General features: G+C 35.7%; 1 protein-coding gene across 2 annotated transcripts in view; it reads left to right on the forward strand.

The window, feature by feature from the left end:
* Positions 1-19,145, forward strand: part of ABCA12 (ATP binding cassette subfamily A member 12) — a 281,179-nt gene that overhangs the window by 187,342 nt on the left and 74,692 nt on the right. For both annotated transcript variants that reach the window (XM_072812583.1, XM_072812584.1), the window contains 6 exons: positions 1,411-1,523; positions 6,166-6,238; positions 9,800-9,918; positions 11,000-11,106; positions 17,631-17,887; positions 17,986-18,098. In XM_072812583.1, coding sequence (XP_072668684.1) covers positions 1,411-1,523; positions 6,166-6,238; positions 9,800-9,918; positions 11,000-11,106; positions 17,631-17,887; positions 17,986-18,098 — 782 coding nt within the window. The remainder of the gene's footprint in view (positions 1-1,410; positions 1,524-6,165; positions 6,239-9,799; positions 9,919-10,999; positions 11,107-17,630; positions 17,888-17,985; positions 18,099-19,145) is intronic.

Here is a 19,145-nt window from a genome sequence, read left to right on the forward strand (position 1 = left end):
AGTGTCAGAGGCAAGATTTAGAATGGAAAGACTGTAAACTTTGAAATTAGACAATATCAGCTGCATGTATACATACTGGGCAACCTTGTTTACGTTATGTAACTTTTCAAGCTCTAATTTTCCCATTGTGTAAAACAGGGCAAATAAAGTGGACTTTACAGAATTATTGGAGTACTAAATAAAATTATATATATGTGTGTATCTACACATATGCACATATCTATATGTGTACCTCATACTATACTAGAATCTAGAAGATGCTCAAAATTTACTTTTCCAAATACAGCTTTTATTCATAGCTAAGGAGCTGAAACTAAAATGACCTTCATCTAAATATTAAAAATTTCAAAAATACTGTAGAAAACGATGAAAGTATGTGCACATACTAAATCTATTGCTGGAGTGAGCCTTTAGTTGACTAAGGTACATAGGGAAAAACTATTAGCTAATTTGTACATTTAGCCCTACAATGGCAGAGTGTTAACAAAGCCTATTGTTCTAGTTACTACTCATGTAAATTAAAACACTGTCCTTGATTATTGATATAAATCAGAGTATTTGGGAAATTCAGACATACAATGACAACTTTTTTTAATGTACTAATGACAATAAGGGGATTAAAAGGACATTTCTTAAGAAACAAATTGCTTTTTTGAACGTATGGAATGAACTCAAATGTAAGTGAATTTGCTGATTGGCCTTCCCCAGTGCAGACTGCCCATCTCATTTGTAACATAAAAATTCTAGGAAGATAGTGCCAGTTAGTCTGGATATTAATTTTGAGCTACCCTTGGAGCAGTGCCTACGGGACACTTAGAGGATAGAATGCAGTCTTTAATTAGGGCAAGCTCCATTTCTTTTTCAAAAATATTACCATTTGTTTAGCAAAAGATAAATTTTATCAAATGCTTAAGTAATTATTATTCCTGAAGTGGGGAATTAAAAATATTAAAAAATATTAGAAGAATATATATATTCTATATATATATATAGAAAAATATATTAAAATATTTTAATGAAAATATTTTAATTAAATATTAAAAAATATTTAATTTTTCCTTTAAAAAGAGAAAAAAGGCATCCTTTCATTGGACCTTGCTTTTCCTAACCACTTATTTGTAAGTCTTAACAGAAACACTTGATGTGAACTTTACTCCCTCACTTTTAGGCTGTTGAATTCCCCAGTCTTTAGAATCCGGGAAACGTAATGTGCTCTGTCTGGTTCAAGAACATTTTGGGGGGATTTTGTGCATGAACAGACAAGTAATTAAACGACAAAAGCAGCATCTTGTCTCTTATGCTATAAAAATAATTTTCTATACTGTAGCCATTTTCTCCTTGAATTAACCTTTTGTTTCTGTCTGCAAACCCTGAAATGTGATCTGGTTTAATTGTTTTTTGACTCTCTAGTGCGCTGCTGGTCGTGCAGAAGGTTTATCCACATGTCACAACTAACGAAGGTTTCAAAACACTCCATAAATCTGTTAAACATCTGCTGTACACTCTGGACTCCCCAGCTCGAGGTATTATAGTTCCAGCTTACTCTATTCTGTTATGTGACGTGAAGCCTGTTGGAAATATAAAACAGAGTGCAACCGAAGTAATCATTTATAGATGATATTATTCTTAGGTAGCCAAATATGCCTCAATGAAATCTGGATCTCTAGCTAATCAAAGAAAGGGAGAAATGGCCAAAAAAGAGGCTGTGACTTTTGAGAATTTTTATATTTAGGTGAAAATTATCTCTTAGTTTGTAAAGCTATGTTTATACTTGATAGAGAAAATAAATATCAGGACCAAGCCTCAACAAATAGATTTCTACCACTTTTTCAAATCAAAGCCTACACTGAATTGTGGTATTTTTACCCTCATTTCCAAATTTTGGCTTTTTATTCGAGATGAATCTTTCATTGGTAAAAATATATATCAGGACATCCGGGTGGCTCGGCGGTTTAGCGCCTGCCTTCGGCCCAGGGCATGATCCTAGAGTCCCAGGATCCAGTCCCACATCGGGCTCCCCGCATGGAGCCTGCTTCTCCCTCTGCCTGTGTCTCTGCCTCTCTGTCTCTCTGTCTCTCTCTCTCTCTGTCTGTCTCTCATGAATAAATAAATTATATATATATATATATATATATATATATATATATCCCTTAACCAGCCATCTTGAAAATATATGATGAACATCAGTGTAATAGACTGTCATTCCCAGTAAGACAAGACATGTTTCTAGTGAGTCATATAATGTCATCTTTGCATATGTAAAATAGCATTATATACCACATGCATGGAAATAAACAGATACATACACACAGGCACATACAAACAAAGATTTAGGGTTGTAAGGAATCAATCTCTATTCTCAAGTACCAAGTAAAATGTTTGGTACTTGGTTGGCTGAGTTTGTTAGTTTTCAAATATGTAGATTTTACCTTTGGATTACAAATTAAGTATCCTGAGAGCATCAGGTCACAAGCTGATTGTTCATTATACTATTGCTCATTAAACTGTTAGTTTTCCTATGGATAGCAAGTTTGGATAGGCTTTGCAGAATTCTCCTTGGACGATCTAACATACCATTGGAAACCAATTTCTGTGAGGCTAGAGCATTTTTTTGTATATATAATTACAGAATTAATGACTAGTTTGCAAGATTGATTGTTGTTAAATTTAATGGTCTTGACAAACACTGGGAAAAAATGCTTGCTCTTTAAAAAAAAAAAAAAAAGTCCTGGCCAGAAAACCAGACTGTACACTAACAAACACTAATTATTTCCTCTGTATTTTTTTATTTGCATTTTGAAGACTTGAGAACTTTGAGTTTCTTCTTACCATTCTTTTTCTTTTCATCTTCAGACTCACACCTTGTAATTATATAAGTTAAGGGATAAAGTTAAAAAAAAAATCTTACAAAGGACAAAAAAGCTCATCAGTGGTCTACTTAGAAGCCAAAGAAGTAAGCACCACTTCTAATTAACTGAAGCATCAAAACACTTTTCCTGGTGAACAGTACAGCTCAGTTTTCAATATTTAAGAATGGTCCTATCTCAGGTCTATCAACATGCTAATGATTTTACATCTATTAAAACATGTTTTGGGTGGTCAGGTTGACCAGGAAATACAATCAAAGAAATATGTTGTTATTATAAAATTAGAGCTGCTTACATTTGTTTGTGTTTTTAATTTCCTGCACTTGCAACTTCTTTGGTCTGAAGATTAATAAAAGTCAATTAAAGTCTTTAAAGTCAATTCTTGGAAAACATTAGCCCCAAATCCCTACCTGCTTGAGTGGAAATTTTGTGGTCTTTGAAAAATTCTTCTAGTTATTCCTGGGAATTCTCCAGAGAACTAAAACTTGTCATTGAAGGCTGAACCGGTGGCCCTAGTTCAACAGTGCAAGGGCCTCTAGCCCCAAGTACAGACACCTCTATGTTGCCTAGGCCACCTGGTGCTTAGTCTTCATGGCTTTTAGGAGTATTTGTGAAACCGGCACACTTCTCCTTTGGCTTTGTACTCAGTTAAGCTGGAGTTGGGTATTGTCTCACAGCAAAGTTGCTTGGGCTCTCTCTAATGGATGACACGGTTCAGATAGCTTTGAATGTTTTGTACCACTCTTTCAAAGAAGAAAGATAAGAGTTAGTACTTTTTGTATCAATGCTAAGTGCTTTACTATCGTAAATCACTTTCTTCATGAAAATAAGTCTATAAGATAGAATTATTCTTCTATTTTACAGACAAAGAAACTGAGGCATAAGGAGGCTGGGCAATTTGCCTATGTTACCTACCCTGCAAGTGACCAAAATGAGATTAGATAACCTCTATCTGTCTGTCCACAAAGCCAATTGCTTTAACTCTTTGCCAAATGGCCTTACTCACATTTACTTTCTGGGATATATACGCACTTGATTCCAAGATATTTCATGTGGTCATGCAAGTACCTGCCATCATCAGACCTCAAAATGGCTCCCACTTCTAGCCATTGTAGAGTTTGACTTATCATGACAGATTCCTTCCCACATAAGTTTTTCAACAACCATCCCCCCCATTCCTCTCTGCACTCTGATTCCTACAAACCTTTCCCATCCCATGTCCATCTGTTCTTCAACACACTGTAAGGTTTCTTTAGGAGACTACAGAGCCATGACAATATGGAGATTCTAATATACAGGAAGAAGATTGTCTCCTCATTTCCTGTCTTAGGGATCTAATTCTCAGCTCTGCCCTAGTGAAGATCCCTGCCTCACAGTTAATATGCTTTAGCATTTCCATTTATAAACACTGAGTTTTGAGAACAGGGATATCTTTGTGACTCATTAAAGTTTGCTCTTTTGCAAAGTAGTAAATTATATGAAATTACTTCTTTAAATGGAAAGCCATCCTTACTGATGAAAAGAGATTATTTGTGCACTAGATTTCTTTCTACATCTATGGGTACATTTTTAAAATATGCCTAGCCCTACAAGTAAAAAACAAGTAAAGTCTTACTTTTTCAAAGCTCTGTAAAAGTTTGTATTTCATTAAAGCCTATTTAGTACATTATTTCTTCCAAGATATTTTATAGTCTAGAGGGAATTGTGGCCAGAGGGAAGAGTCCCTACTCAATGTCAGGGTCAAGTCTATCATTGATATGTACAAAGCTAATTTCTATTAGTTACTCGTCCAAATAGTTTAATGAGGAAGAGAATTCTGTAACCATTTGGTATACAAATGCCAATAAACTTGCTCAGCATTACATAAGAATTTAAAGTGAGCAAGATTCAATCTTGGAAAAATGGTTTATATACTTTTACTTTGCAAATGTATAAGTCCCAACAGAGCTCTATCCTTGATTCTTCTATATATGCATGCCAACAAATAATAGATATCACCATTATTAATTAAGCTTATTTATTCTGGGTATCTTCATTCTTAGTTCTTTACCTCACTGATGCATTCCTATCGCTAGAGCAATAACATTCAGCTACACCTTGAGCAGAACACAGGAAACCTCTACTCTGCTGCACAGGAAGACTGAAAAAGCCCCTGTGCCAAGTCCAAGCAATGGCACAAATATTACTCATCCACCACTGATACAGAGGTGGACAAGGAGGTCTTTCATTTAGTGATAGTCTCTTTTACACACATCCTAATTTAAATAAACTCATTGATCAGCACCAGAAAAGTATGGATGATTGCATAGTTTTGCAATAGGACCTTTATAAAAGCCTTTAAGACACACTAACTAGGGACGATGAGAGAACAATTAATGCCAGTAATAAAATATCCTTCTGAAAGAGATTAGACCAGTGTTAAAAATATCAGCACTGAAAGATATTGGATTATAAGGAATAAGTAGTGTCTCAAGAGAAGACTGCAAGAATTGATTCCATTTCCCTAAAGGGGCTGAATGAAAGCTTCGGATTTATGATTTTTATTTATGCAGTAGCCATTAAAAGTACTCTCATGTTCAATTTTTCATGTGAATACTGTTGCACACTTATTTTTTTATGATACAATGTTATGTGGCAAGCTGAATCAGCAACGTATTTAACTTCTAGGGGCAATTCACAGTGTTGAATTAGACCTTCCCATATGGTTTCCATTAGTTAGCGAAGCTTTCCACACTTTGAACCTTCATATTATTTGAGACCACTCAGAACAGTTCTGTTAATATGAGCCAATTTGCATTCACAGCTGCATTCAGTTGAAATCAGTGGCTGCTTTTTGAAAGATGGAAAATATAGATTAGTGATAGCAGATGTTTCCTAAGGCTACATTCTTGACAACTGAAGGCAAAAAAATCCAGTGACCTGTAAGACTGAAACTGGGCCTCATTTGGTTAACAAATCACGTGGTAGGCAGTCTGCATTATAGTATTCAAGAGTCATCTATGCATACAGGTCTTAGGAGAAAATAACGTTTTGACAGAGAAAGAATTTCTTACAGAAACGCATGTGCTTGACCATTGGGGTTATTCTGATTAGCAGGCATCTATTATTTATAAATATCCTCACTGTTTCGAAAACAAAAAGAGCATAGCTATCTTTTGTAAAATCTTTTGGAGAAGAATTCTGCAGATTTTTCTGCATTTTCTTCCCATTTATTTACCTGTGATCATTTTTGCTATGAAAAATAAATCCTTGAAGCAAATATGTTTACTGCTTAATTATATAAATGTCATTTCTGCAGGTGGCTCTGATAATGTGACGCATGTGTGGCATGAGGAAGGTGGGCAGTTATCCCCAAGCAGCCTGGCTGCACAGTAAGTCTTCCTTTGTTGGTCTGTTGGTTTATTTCTGAACTAGTAGATAACTTGTCTGAATAAGCAAGTGACACAATTTGTAAACATAATTCTTGTATCAGTTTGTAAGACTTTGAAATAGAAAAATCCACTGTTGACTGACCTAAGAAAAGGACATAGCTGAAATGTAGTAAAGTTGAAACTTATTTTTTCATATTATCCAGTGACACTTTTGGAGAATGCAACATGAGCATCTCTTTTTCAGTTGTGTCATTGTATATAACTAGATCCAGTGTGTCCTGTCTGGTTTGATTACCTTATGTCTCTGAGGAAAATCTAGGTGGAGGTCCAATTTCAACTTTTTAAGTTCTTTCATTATGAAAGATATATAAGCATCTGATTTTTCACATTATGACTTATTTTATTTTATTATTTTATTTTTTTAAAGATTTTATTTATTCATGAGAGATACAGAGAGAGAGGCAGGGACACAGGCAGAGGGAGAAGCAGGCTCCATGCAGGAAGCCCGATGTGGGACTCGATCCTGGGTCTCCAGGATCAGGCCCTGGGCTGAAGGCAGGCTGTAAACCCGTGAGCCACCCAGCGATCCCATTATGACTTATTTTAGTTTTTAAAAATCATGATATTCCTTACACCAGTCAAGGTAATACAACATCTGTTTGCTTCTGTAGCATATGCATGGGTAAAACTGTTTGTAGATAATTTAATTTTGGACTCTATTGGGGCATGTGAATATGTTGTCCCAGAAATAGGCAATGGAAATGATAACAGCAGTCTTGGCCTCTAAAGACCATTAATGTAAGCAGTTCTCTGAAGGAACTGTAATAATCATAGTAGGGAATGCATGCAGTTGCCTGTAGAAGCTGATTGAAGTAAATTCCTATAGCTCAAGGCAAATTTAGAGACTAGATGGACTGTTATGTAAATGTTGTTTTGGCCTGATAAATTATACTATTGAAATTTTTTGACTTTCGTCCCAAAGGATATATTTCTGTGCTAATGGAAATTTGCACAAATAAAATCAAATAGTAGGATTTATTTTTAGCCATTATTTTTTTTCTGAAATAGGATTTATTCAGTTGTTTATAATCTTTTTATTATTTAATGAGAAGTTCTCCAGCTCTGGGTAAATTCTAGGTAAATTCTTTCCATAAACAACCACCTCCTATGTCTGCTCCCACCTCTAAGATGGCTGAAGCAGATTCTCTTTCCAGAGCAATCAAGTGGCCTTGGACCCCGGCTAGGATGCCATAGTCCAAATAGTCAGGTCTTTTAAACACATTCCTAATATAGCCATCAAAAAATTAAAAAAAAAAAAAACACAACTTTGTATTGAGACCAGGCTTATTGTTGAAACCAGTAGCTTTATCAGAGCCTTGAGGATCCATAGCATTGATAATACTAGCACTTTAGACCACAGATTCTGCAGCTAGCTGACAGTATTAGGAAGAATTCAGTACTTTTAAGATGGTTCTTGTTAAGATTGATGAAATTAAGGAATTTCTTATCTTTGAACTTCCTTTCCATTACCATTTTAAAATAATTACAGAGTGGCAATATTTGGCATAAGATAAAAGGCTTTTTTTAGTCCAGAGTTTTCTAAAGAAGGCTGCTCAAAAATATTTTTCCCTCATTGCTTTTCTCCCTCTTTATTATTTTTGCCCTAAGGTTATTATTTGTATTATTCTGTGTGTGTGTGTGTGTGTGTGTGTGTGCATGCATAAGCTCATCCTTCATTGCAAACATTTTTGGAAAAAAGTAGGATTATATACAAAGATACATAAATGGTTTAAAAGAATTATCAGATGTTTATACTAAAGAAGTGACATATAGATGTGGAATCTTAATTTTCAGAGTACATTAAACGCAGTCGTCAAAATCTTGGCAGTCACATGTTTTTCCTGAAACTAAGAAGAATGGCTTAGAAATTTCAAGGTCACTTTTAGTGCAACATTCTTCTACTTCTTCTATTTTAAGCTTGAAAATTCACCATGAGAATTCCTTATATAATTTCATGTAGAAGGTTAGACCAATATTTTGCTATTGAGCACTGTACCAGGATGCAAATGGCTCTATGCTATAACTACAACACATGGAAATGGTTACCGTTTTTTATATGGAGGCTATCAATTGTAGTTATTTATCTTTATATTTTTAAAGATTTTTATTTATTTGCTAGAGAGAGAGCAGGGTGAGAGAAAGAGCATGCCCCCCCCACACATACACACACACACTAGTGGGGGGAGGGACAGAGGGAGAGGAAGAAGCAGCTTCCCAGCTGAGCAGGGATCCGGATGCAGAGCTCCATCCCAGAACCCTGAGATCACAAGATGAGCGGATGGCAGACGCTTAACTGACAGCCACCCAGGCACCTCTATCAATTATTTAAAGGAAAGTTAGCTATCTAACCAATTACCTGTGCTCTGACTACCAAATTAGAGACTTGTCTTGATGTAGATTTTTTTTTCTTTTTAAAGTTCTTCAAGTATCCAGTGGTATTAACCCACATCTCAATACCTTATGAGTGCTTTAATGTTAATGCAAACATTTTCCTACATCTTTACTAGCTATTGCCAGGATGAGTCTCTTCCCTTAGTATTTGAACAAAATCTAGTTAAACATCTGACAGAACTAGTTAATTTGTACATTGTGTTGTTTGATTCAAAGTATATGGTCCCCAAATCAGCTATTGACATTTATTCTCTCTCTTCTGTACCTAAAATTCAATCATAGACACTAAGGGAAGATGTCACCAAATGAAGAGATGCAGCCTCATAGTTGAAGTGACAGAGCATTCAGGACACACACATATTCACTCATACTGATGCCGCAGAAACCCTAGGCTATATTCTCATATGCCAGCCAGGTTGAAAGGAGAGCTGAAAGTGGTTAATTTGAAAAACTGAATTGGTTGCTTAAAGAAAAGAAAAGAACTTATATTGTTCAATTAGATTCCACTATTTTTTAAAATCACAATTAAATAAATTTAAATTTATTTGAAGACTGTTATAGGTGGATGGGATTAGCAGATCATCAGCCCCCTACATCTCATTTGACAAGGGAGGAAACTGAGACCCAGAGGGCATTTGCCAGATTTAGAGGAGAGAAAAAAAGAATAGAAAAGAAAAACATCCAAGACCCGTAGGTTGCACTAACATTGGAAAAAATTCATTGTTTAAAAAAAAGAAAAGAAAAATTATGCATTGTTTATCTGAAATTCAGATTTAACTGAGAAGTCCTGTATTTCATCTGGCAATCCTAGCCCCATATTTTTTTTTCTTTCATGTGCCTAGAAATAATCTTAAGATCATTTATGACTGGATATTAAAATAACTAAATATAAAGATAATAAGTAAATATAAAGATAATGCCCACAGAGAAGTAAGCGCTCAGAGGATGCAGAGCCAGTACGCACTTAGTCCAGATGGAAGATGTTCTACTTAAAGTTTCAATGCTCAAGTCAACCAATGCCAAATACCTGGGGACTTAAGTGATCTCAACAACATAGCTTTATTCTCGTTTTATACAACTTAATTTATATATCCTTTTCTAATTCTATAGGCTCCTAATACTGGAAAACTTTGAAGATGCTCTCTTAAATATATCAGCAGATAGTCCTTATATTCCTTACCTGGCCTGTGTGAGAAATGTCACAGACAGTTTGGCCAGAGGATCGCAAGGTAATACTCTTCTTAGTAGTCAAAATGCTGCTTAGGGTTCTAATTCTGTTCTAAGTTTTTTAAGACATTTGCTTAAAAAATAAAAAGGTTTTTAAAAGATCTTAGTTACCATATGCTCAAGTTTCAGTTTGGTAGTTTGATGTATGAAGGGAATATCTAATCATATTACATTATTACTTCTGTTCCTGCTGCTAATACCCTCTAGCCACCTAGACAAACCTTAATATATGATAGCCATGTAACAGAGAATATGATAATGACCACCCAGACAAACTTGCCAAGTTTCTGGAATTATTAGTAGTTCATATAACCCTTCATGACATTTTCTGTACTCTTAATAATTTTAGTTATCAAAAAATAATGAAGAATGATAATGTAGACTTCCCGAAGCAGGTGTAAATTATATAAACAAAGGATTTTTGTGTGGTAGACTATTTTTACTTCCCACCCTTATACACCTTATTTTCAGTTTTTTGCCTGCATGGACAACCATGAAGATGGCATTTAATCAAACATTTCTTTTCCTTTTTAAAGAGAAACATCAATTTTTCTCACTTTTTTTGAAAGATCTACATTCACTTTTTCCCCCACACCAAAGAGTTCCTGAGACTTAATGGCAAGCAAATAGCACACAAGTATTTAAGCGTGGTCTCTGTTTACTAGGCATGAATTAATCAAGGTTGGAAGGGCGTATCTGTGTCTACAGACTACAAGGTCTTCTAGTATCTGTGTCACAGTGATTATATAATCAATTTCCCCCTAATGCTTCAACTTAACAGTATATCCAAAAGTCAGAAATAAAAGCAGATTCAGTTCACAAAGAGCCAAAAGTGCGTAGCACCTTTGCTAGAAATATTTTTGTCTCTAAGCAGAATATCTATGAATATTTTAAAAATAATGAACTCTGTAGTCTCCATGGTTCAAGGAAAGGTTAAATTTTTACTTGTCGTATATTTAGATTGAACTACGCCATTATTTTAGGAAAAACTTAGCAATAAATTAGGATAAAGGTATCTTTCAAATAGATTTCCTAAATGACCTTGCGGTTCACATAAGGTAACTCTTCTCTCTTCCTTTACAGAAAATTTAAGACTCCTACAGTCCATAATTTCATTTAAAAAATCTTTTCTTCAAAATGGTTTTTATGAGGACTACTTTTCTTCAGTTCCTGAAGTCCTGAAATCAAAAGTAAGTCATGAAAGAAAAAAATAAACAAATCTTTAACATTTTCTGTAATACTCTGGCAAGATGTAATTTTGGTTTAAGTTTTAATCTGTGTCTTCCTAAATATTGGTCCTATTTTGACTAGATTAATGCCCGAAAAAGGGGGGAAAGGGTTCTTGTGCTATAAAATGGCACTTTGTTCTTAATTAGTGGATATCTTTATATAAAATGACCCATAAAAGCCTAATTACAGCATTCACATACATAAAGGAATGGCTAATAATATAGTTATCTCATTAAACTTCATAATTTCAAAAAAGTATTCATAATATGATTTCTAATTTAATATGTCTTCAGTTTTTAAAACTCTAAAAGTTGATTTTAAAAGCTCGTGTTTAGACTTCTTCACACAGTGTGCAAAGATCTCAGAAGTTGACTAACCTTATTTTATTGTCATCAGAAGCAGAAACTAACAAATAATTTTAAGGTATATGATATTTAAAAAAGGAGAGAAAGCAATAGAAAAAAATTTTAAACTCTAGTTTGAATTGATTCACATTTATTTATTCTTTGTTTAGCTCATGCATATAGTATACAGGTTATCATGATATTCATTTTATTTCTTAAATAAGCCTATTAAAATTTGAAAGCAGCTTTCCTAGTAAGAACAGCAGTTTAATTGAATTTATGTAGGCAGGGATAAAGCAAAATTAGAACTGGTTTATTCAGGGCAAGCAAGATGACTTTCTGTCTAGTCAACGTGGTCCAATTAAGCAGGCATCCAAAACATATGTCCTTGTGTATTATAAGTAGGTATGCTAGTGAGATTACCTACATTTTGTCCTGGTCTTCTACACAAATCAAAATTTCTAATGCACCTAACTTAGCACTATCTTAATTTGTTTGTGCAAATGAAAAGAAAGTTATGCATTCATCTGGAAAATTCCTACTCATCCTTCAAGGACAAGCTTAAATGTCACTTCTGTAATATTAGAGTATTGCCTTTCTCCCTGTTTCCCAGCAAGGATAATGGCGTTGTGTGCACATAATATTTATCCATTCATTCATTCAGTCCATCATCTGTGGTCCCATAACACTAATCTATTTGTTTAAAGACATAATCTCTAACCCCAAAGTCCTTATAGCAATCCACTGTAGCAGATGGAAAAGCAGACCAGTAATTAGAACACAGTGAGATAAGTGTTGTGGTATGTGGACGGGCAGGATTCTGTGTATGGAGGTGGAATATTTAACTCTGATTGTGAGGGATGAAGGTGGAAAGAAGAAATTTCATGGAGGAGATAATGCTTGCTCTTACAGACAGAGTAGGATTGGGTTACAGTCCTACATCGCAGACATGGAGACCTGCATTTGTTAAGACAGAGGTGTGATCCCGAAGGACAGATGCCCTTCTGAGGAGGGCATGTGCCCATCTGGAGCAGAAGGTCCCTATAGGAGAGGCAGGAAATGGGACTGCAGAGAGATGGGGCCCAGATCCCAGAGTCTTCTTTCTACTTAGTCAAGGAGTTTGAATCTGATCTGGAAAGTTGTGCATTTGAAGAAAGTAAAATTTGCATTTTAGAAAGAGATCTCTCTGGGAGAGTTATGGAGGACTGATTGGAGAAAAGTCAAGTAGGTGATTTTTGTGGTAAACTAAGCAAAAGTGAGCCCTGCATTATGTCAATGGCAGAGAAAGAAGGAAGAGACCATTTCAAGAGTGGCATAGGAAGTCAGATGATACAACACAGAAGCCATAAAGAAGAGGAGTCTGATACCAATGAGACTTCTGGCTCTTGGAACTTGTTACTTAGCATTATCGTAACTTGTTGTCTGAGTGAGGTCTGTTTCCCACACTAGAATATAAACTCAGATAACATTTTGCCTTCTGTATCCCTAAAGCCCCATATCTAGCACATAGTAGGAGCTTAAGACAACTCACGGATATGTGAACAAATGAGGGTGTTAAAATAAAGACCTGGTGATGTAAAGAGCCCTGGTGATGTAATTGCACTACCTGGACAATTATTCATTGTAGTTCTCAACTTGTGAAATAACCGGGCAGCACAAAATATATACCAGGGAAACTGAAACAATAATCCTCAGTCATTTACACTAATGGAATGGGAAATAGATGTAAGAATAATTTAAAACAGCATCCACATTTTAAATATACTGCTCCACTTGAGGGTTACATTATGAAAAAAGTCCTAGAAGCCACAAAGTGGAAATACACTACAATCTTGTCCCTTGGGTAGAAAATCCATTGTCATTTACAACAGGCATGGCTGCTGTCTGCAACTGACACAACCCCTGCATTCCAAGACTGTAAGCTCTGCGAGGAACGTTGTTAAGTCCATCTCTCTACTGTTGTATTCTCAGCACCGAGTATATAGTCTGACCTATGGAAAATATTCAATACATATCACTGAAAGAAGGAAGACAATTTCCTAGAGCTTTACAACAAGAGATGATTTAACTTGCTTGCTTTGCCTTCTCTGGTAGTTAGTATCTTAATTGTGACAGTCAGTTAGGGCCTATGCATTCGAAAACTTTACCTTGTGGTATTTCTAAGAAGGTTTAGACCCTCCAAAATGTCAAATGCTTGCCATTCAGAGATGACTTCTCCTTCTGTTTCTACCCTTCTTTTATAGTCCTGACATTGTATTCTTCCTGAGTTTTTGTGTTTTCTCCTCCCTTCGTTGTGAGAAGGATAGCTTCCTGATTGGGGAACTACTCATAAAGTGGATATTCCCCATACTGGGCAGAAATATGGGTAACACAATGTTTTTATTATAATACCTTTAAATTTTTAAATAGGTGCCTTTCCCTTGCATTTACTTGGCAAGAGCCCAGGAACATTGCTGTTCTATCACTTTTATGACATTTTGAGAGATTTTGGGGAGGGACACAGGTGGGGGCAGAAGGAGAGGTAGAGAATCTTAAGCAGGCTTCATAAGCAGCATGAGCCCAATGCAGGGTTCGATCCCATGACCCTGAGATCATGAACTGAGCCGAAATCAAGACTTGGACACTCAGCCAACTGAACGACCCTGATATTTTGAGTTCTTACTTAAATATAACTTAAATTTCTGATTCAGATGCATTCAGGGACCACGGGCACTGGGGAATTTAGTCACAGCTGAACATGGGGTTAGTTTATGGATTATTGTTCAAGTTTGACCTGAGCCTGCCTTTTTCATTATGTGGACCAGGGTCATGATAGAGGAGAGGAGGACTGTATATGAGACTCTGACAAACCTACAATCTGGATTTGACACTAAGTTTGAAGAGAGAATTTTAGTTCTCTGAATTTATGATTGATTATTAATGATCCATGAAACTTCTAAAAATTTAATGCTTGTATTGCTTTTAGAAGAAAATAGAAAATAATGACAAATACTAAATGATCATCAAGTTGCTCCTCAGTGAATGTGTCCCACAATGCATTCCACATTATTGACCCTGAATTAAACCTTTATTTCAGAGAACCAATTCTACTTCAGTAGCATGGCTAGATTTCCAGTTTCTCCTTCAATAATTTTAATCAAGCCAAAATTATATTTTATGGGCTTCTACTGGTTTCTCATATATGTATGTCAAACTTGCAATTAAAAAATATATTTGGGTCAAAAAACATGTATATAGGTCTCTATTGAGTAAAAGTTTCATATTTACTATACCCTCAAAGCTTGATGAAAACAAATTCATTGGGCTACCAGTATTTATCCTTTTATTTAAGAAACCACTAAAAGTCCCTGGAGGATGTGGCAGGGGGGGCTTGGCTCCATTCATTAAAAGTTTAATCATGTGGGGATCCCTGGGTGGCGCAGCGGTTTGGCGCCTGCCTTTGGCCCAGGGCGCGATCCTGGAGACCCGGGATCGAACCCCACGTCGGGCTCCTGGTGCTTGGAGCCTGCTTCTCCCTCTGCCTATGTCTCTGCCTCTCTCTCTTCTCTCTCTCTGAATAAAAAAAAAAAAATAAAAAATAAAAGTTTAATCATGTGATATTTGGGAAATCAAAGGAAGAAATAGAGTGTCAAACAAATAGTTACAGCTGGTAAAACAATTGGACCTATAATGGAAATTTTCTCATCACAGTAAGACTAGTGAATAGAATTTTCATATGCACGAAGCTATTTTAGATAGTTCAAAGCCAGAAGTCAATTAGAATATTAAATATAGTAAAAAAAACAGACCAATGATATTTACTAAGATAATCAGTGTTTAATTGCTACTGCCTACATGTAGTTACTATAAATCTCTCATCTAAGACACATAATTGTGCCTTTCCCATCTGATATATGGAAAGAAACATCCCTAAACATTTGTTTGTATCATAAGATATTTCATTTCTATCAAAATGCAACTTCTGGTTGAAATTGAAGTTGCAATGAATGACACATACATTTGCTTCTTTAGATATCACTACAAATGATTGGACTTCTCTTTTTTTTTTTTTCTTTTAGAGACAGAGAGGAGGGGGAGGAGCAGAGGGAGAGGGAGAGAGAATCTTAAGCAGGCTCCACACACTCAGCATGGAGCCCAGTGTGGGGCTCGATCGTATGACCCTGAGATCATGACCTGTGCTGAAATCAAGAGTCAGATGCTTAAGTGACTGAGCCACCCAGGCATCTCAAATTATTTGATTTCTTAGAAGGAATACCCCCGGGGTAACTTCCATGCACAACAGAACTTTTAAGCACTTCCATAGAACAAAGGCACCCCGTTTCCCTCAGTACATAAGAGGGTGGAAGATAATGTCCAAAACAGCGCAGACACTTCTGAAAATCCAAGTGTATTCCCCATCCATATTTTAAATACAGTCTTATTAAAATGTATGTGATTCACATGCTGCATTTTAAAATAAAAAGCTTTTTTTCTTTTCAATGCATTTTTTAAAATTGTGGTAAAATACACATAACAGAATTTACCACCTGAAGCATTTTTAACTGCATGGTTCGGTCTTGTTAAACATATCCACACTGTTGTGCAACCAATCTCCAGAACTCTTTTAATCTTGCAAACCTCTTCCCTATGCCCATTACAATAACTCCCATTCCTCTCTTCCCCAGCCCCTGGCAACCACAATTCTCCTTTTTTTTTTTTTTTTTAATTTATTTATGATAGTCACACAGAGAGAGAGAGAGAGGAAGAGACATAGGCAGAGGGAGAAGCAGGCTCCATGCACCGGGAGCCTGATGTGGGATTCGATCCCGGGTCTTCAGGATGGCGCCCTGGGCCAAAGGCAGGTGCTAAACCACTGCGCCACCCAGGGATCCCCCCAATTCTCCTTTCTGTCACTATGAATTTGACTAGTCTACATAACTCATTTAAGTGAAATCATCCAGTATTTATTTTTTTTGTCACTGGCTTATTTCACACAGCACAAGATCCTCCAGATTCATCCGTGTTGTAGCATGTGTCAGAATTTCTTTCCTTTTTAAGGCAGAATAATATCCCATTGTGTGTATACATTACTACCCTGTGTTTACCCATTCATCTGTCAGTGAACACTTGGGTTGCTTTTGCCTCTTAGTTATTGTGAATAATGTTGCCATGGGCCTGGGGGGGCACAAATATTTATTTTTCAATTTTTTAGATTTTTAAAAAATATTTTATTTATATTCATGAGAGACACAGAGAGAGAGAGGAAGATACAGGGAGAGGGAGAAGCAGGCTCCTTGCAGGGAGCCAATGTGGGACTCCATCCCCAGTCTGGGGATCACCCCTGAGCCGAAGGCAGACGCCCAACAACTGAGTCACCCAGGCATCCCACAAATATTTATTTAAACCTCAGCTTTCAGTACTTTTGGGTATATACACAGAAGTGGATGGCTGGATCAAAGGGTAATTCTGTTTTTATTTCTGAGGAAAACTCCATACTTTTTCCATAGTGGCTGCATCATTTTCCATCCCCACCAGCAGTGCACAAGGGTTCCATCTTTTCCAGCACTTGTCTCTTTCTTCTTTCTTTCTTTCTTTCTTTCTTTCTTTCTTTCTTTCTTTCTTTCTTTCTTTCTTTCTTTTCTTTTCTTTTCTTTTCTTTTCTTTTCTTTTTCTTTCTTTCTCTCTCTCTCTCTCTTTCTTTCTTTTTCTTTTTTTACTTTTATTTTTTATTTACTATAGCTGTTCTAATGGGTATGAGGAAAAAAGACTTTTTTGAAGTTTCATGCCCAACTCATTTTGCTTTCTGCCTTTCTGCGTGATTTAACACATAAACTAAAATATAAATTAGTTGATGTACTTGTGATTTAAATGAGAGAAAACAAAACTACATCTTTTTTAACCTTTGAATCTACAAAATCTAAGTCCGGTTGGGAAATATAGGTCTAATAGGTCTAGAAGTCTTATAAAATTCTTAAGAAAACAATTAACCCAAATGACAGAAAATAATGCTTTGTGTTAAAAACTTGCCAAATGCCAACTAACTAAACACATATGCACATGGTTTTTTTGAAGTAAATAATTTTTGGTTGCTTATTATCAACTACCAAATATTTATAGTAATGTAACTAATCTATTTCCCACTCCTTCCCCCTTCTGGAAAGCTGTCTCAACTTCGAAACGTGACCGAACTTCTTTGCGAATCTGAAACTTTCGATTCAATACAGAGAATGTGCCAGCTCTCTGACGTGAACTTTAGGAACCTATGTGAAGAAAGTGCATTTCATGTGCAGCTCCTCGAAGCTGCCGAGCTTGGCACCGAAATAGCAGCCAACTTACTGTACCATGACGATATTATATCTAAAAAACTGAGGGATTTGCTTACTGGGGATCCAAGCAAAGTTAATTTAAATATGGATTGGTAAGTATCTCCATTGCCTTTTTCCTTGGCAAAATCCCTTCTCAAATAATTATGGATATGCTTAGTTCAGTTTCTTCTTCTCTTCTGTTTTGTTCCAGGTTTCTAGAACAGGCACTGCAAATGAATTACTTGGAAAATATCACACAGTTAATGCCAACCATAGAGGCCATGCTGCATGTCAATAACAGCGCAGACACTTCTGAAAAGCCAGGTGTTTCCCCATCCATATTTTAAGTGCTGTCTTAATAAGAATGTGTGTGATTCTCATGCTGCAGCTTAAGAAAGGATTTTTTGAAGTTCCCAACCAAACCTGCTTTGTATCTGCCCTTACACATGAGAAACCTGAAGCTTTCAAATATGGTTACTTGTCTAAAATAAACACACAGAAAGCCAGGAGAGGATGAAATAGGGAAATTTGATTTCACAGCAAAAAGACCTTCAAAATTTTAACTAGTTAGACCATTCACCTTTTATTTCACTGATATATTAAAGCGCATTAGCCAGGATGGAATTTATTTACTTCCATGAAAATAATCTGATTTAAAAAATAAAAAAGATGCACTGCTGTCTATAGAAATCGCAATTCAGAACCTCTTATTTATATTCTGAGCATGATGCCCCATGCAATACGTTTCTTCTTTGCATAATACCTCAATACTGAAAAGAAAGGCATTCAGAATCTTGGACAACAGGCAGCTGCAAAATTCAAAGGGCACTAAGTCCAGAAATAAAGAGAGTATATTTGCATAAGGGATACTTCATAAAGAAATTGAAAGATTTTTGCAGAATGAAGATTATAATCTGCTAAAATAAAATCAAAATATTATTTGTTATGCATTAAATGACCCAGATATGAAGTAATTATAATCACTGTCCTAAAAATTTTGAAGTTAAACACATTCTATTTAAAAGTGAGGTAATGACTATTAAAAATCCTTTATAAACTATAATGTGCTGGGCAGACTTAAGGAAAAATGCTCTGCAGAATTATGGTGCAGACTTAGCAAACCTTGTCCTAAGTTGACAATACTATATGATCCATAGTTGAAAAGCATTTTGAATTTGTGTGATGTTTTAAATCAAACAGGGGGATATATATATTTAGTGCATTATATGATCAGAGTCTGTGAGGAAACCCCATTTCTTTAAATCAACTTCATATTGTAGACATTTAAGGAAAATTTATGACCCAGAGCAATCTGTTACCTTGGATCAATGATATCATAATAGAAACAAGTCTAAATCAGATAGAGACAGA

The sequence above is a fragment of the Canis lupus genome, chromosome 36 (genome assembly GCF_048164855.1).
Source record: "Canis lupus baileyi chromosome 36, mCanLup2.hap1, whole genome shotgun sequence".
NCBI classification, from domain to species: domain Eukaryota; kingdom Metazoa; phylum Chordata; class Mammalia; order Carnivora; family Canidae; genus Canis; species Canis lupus.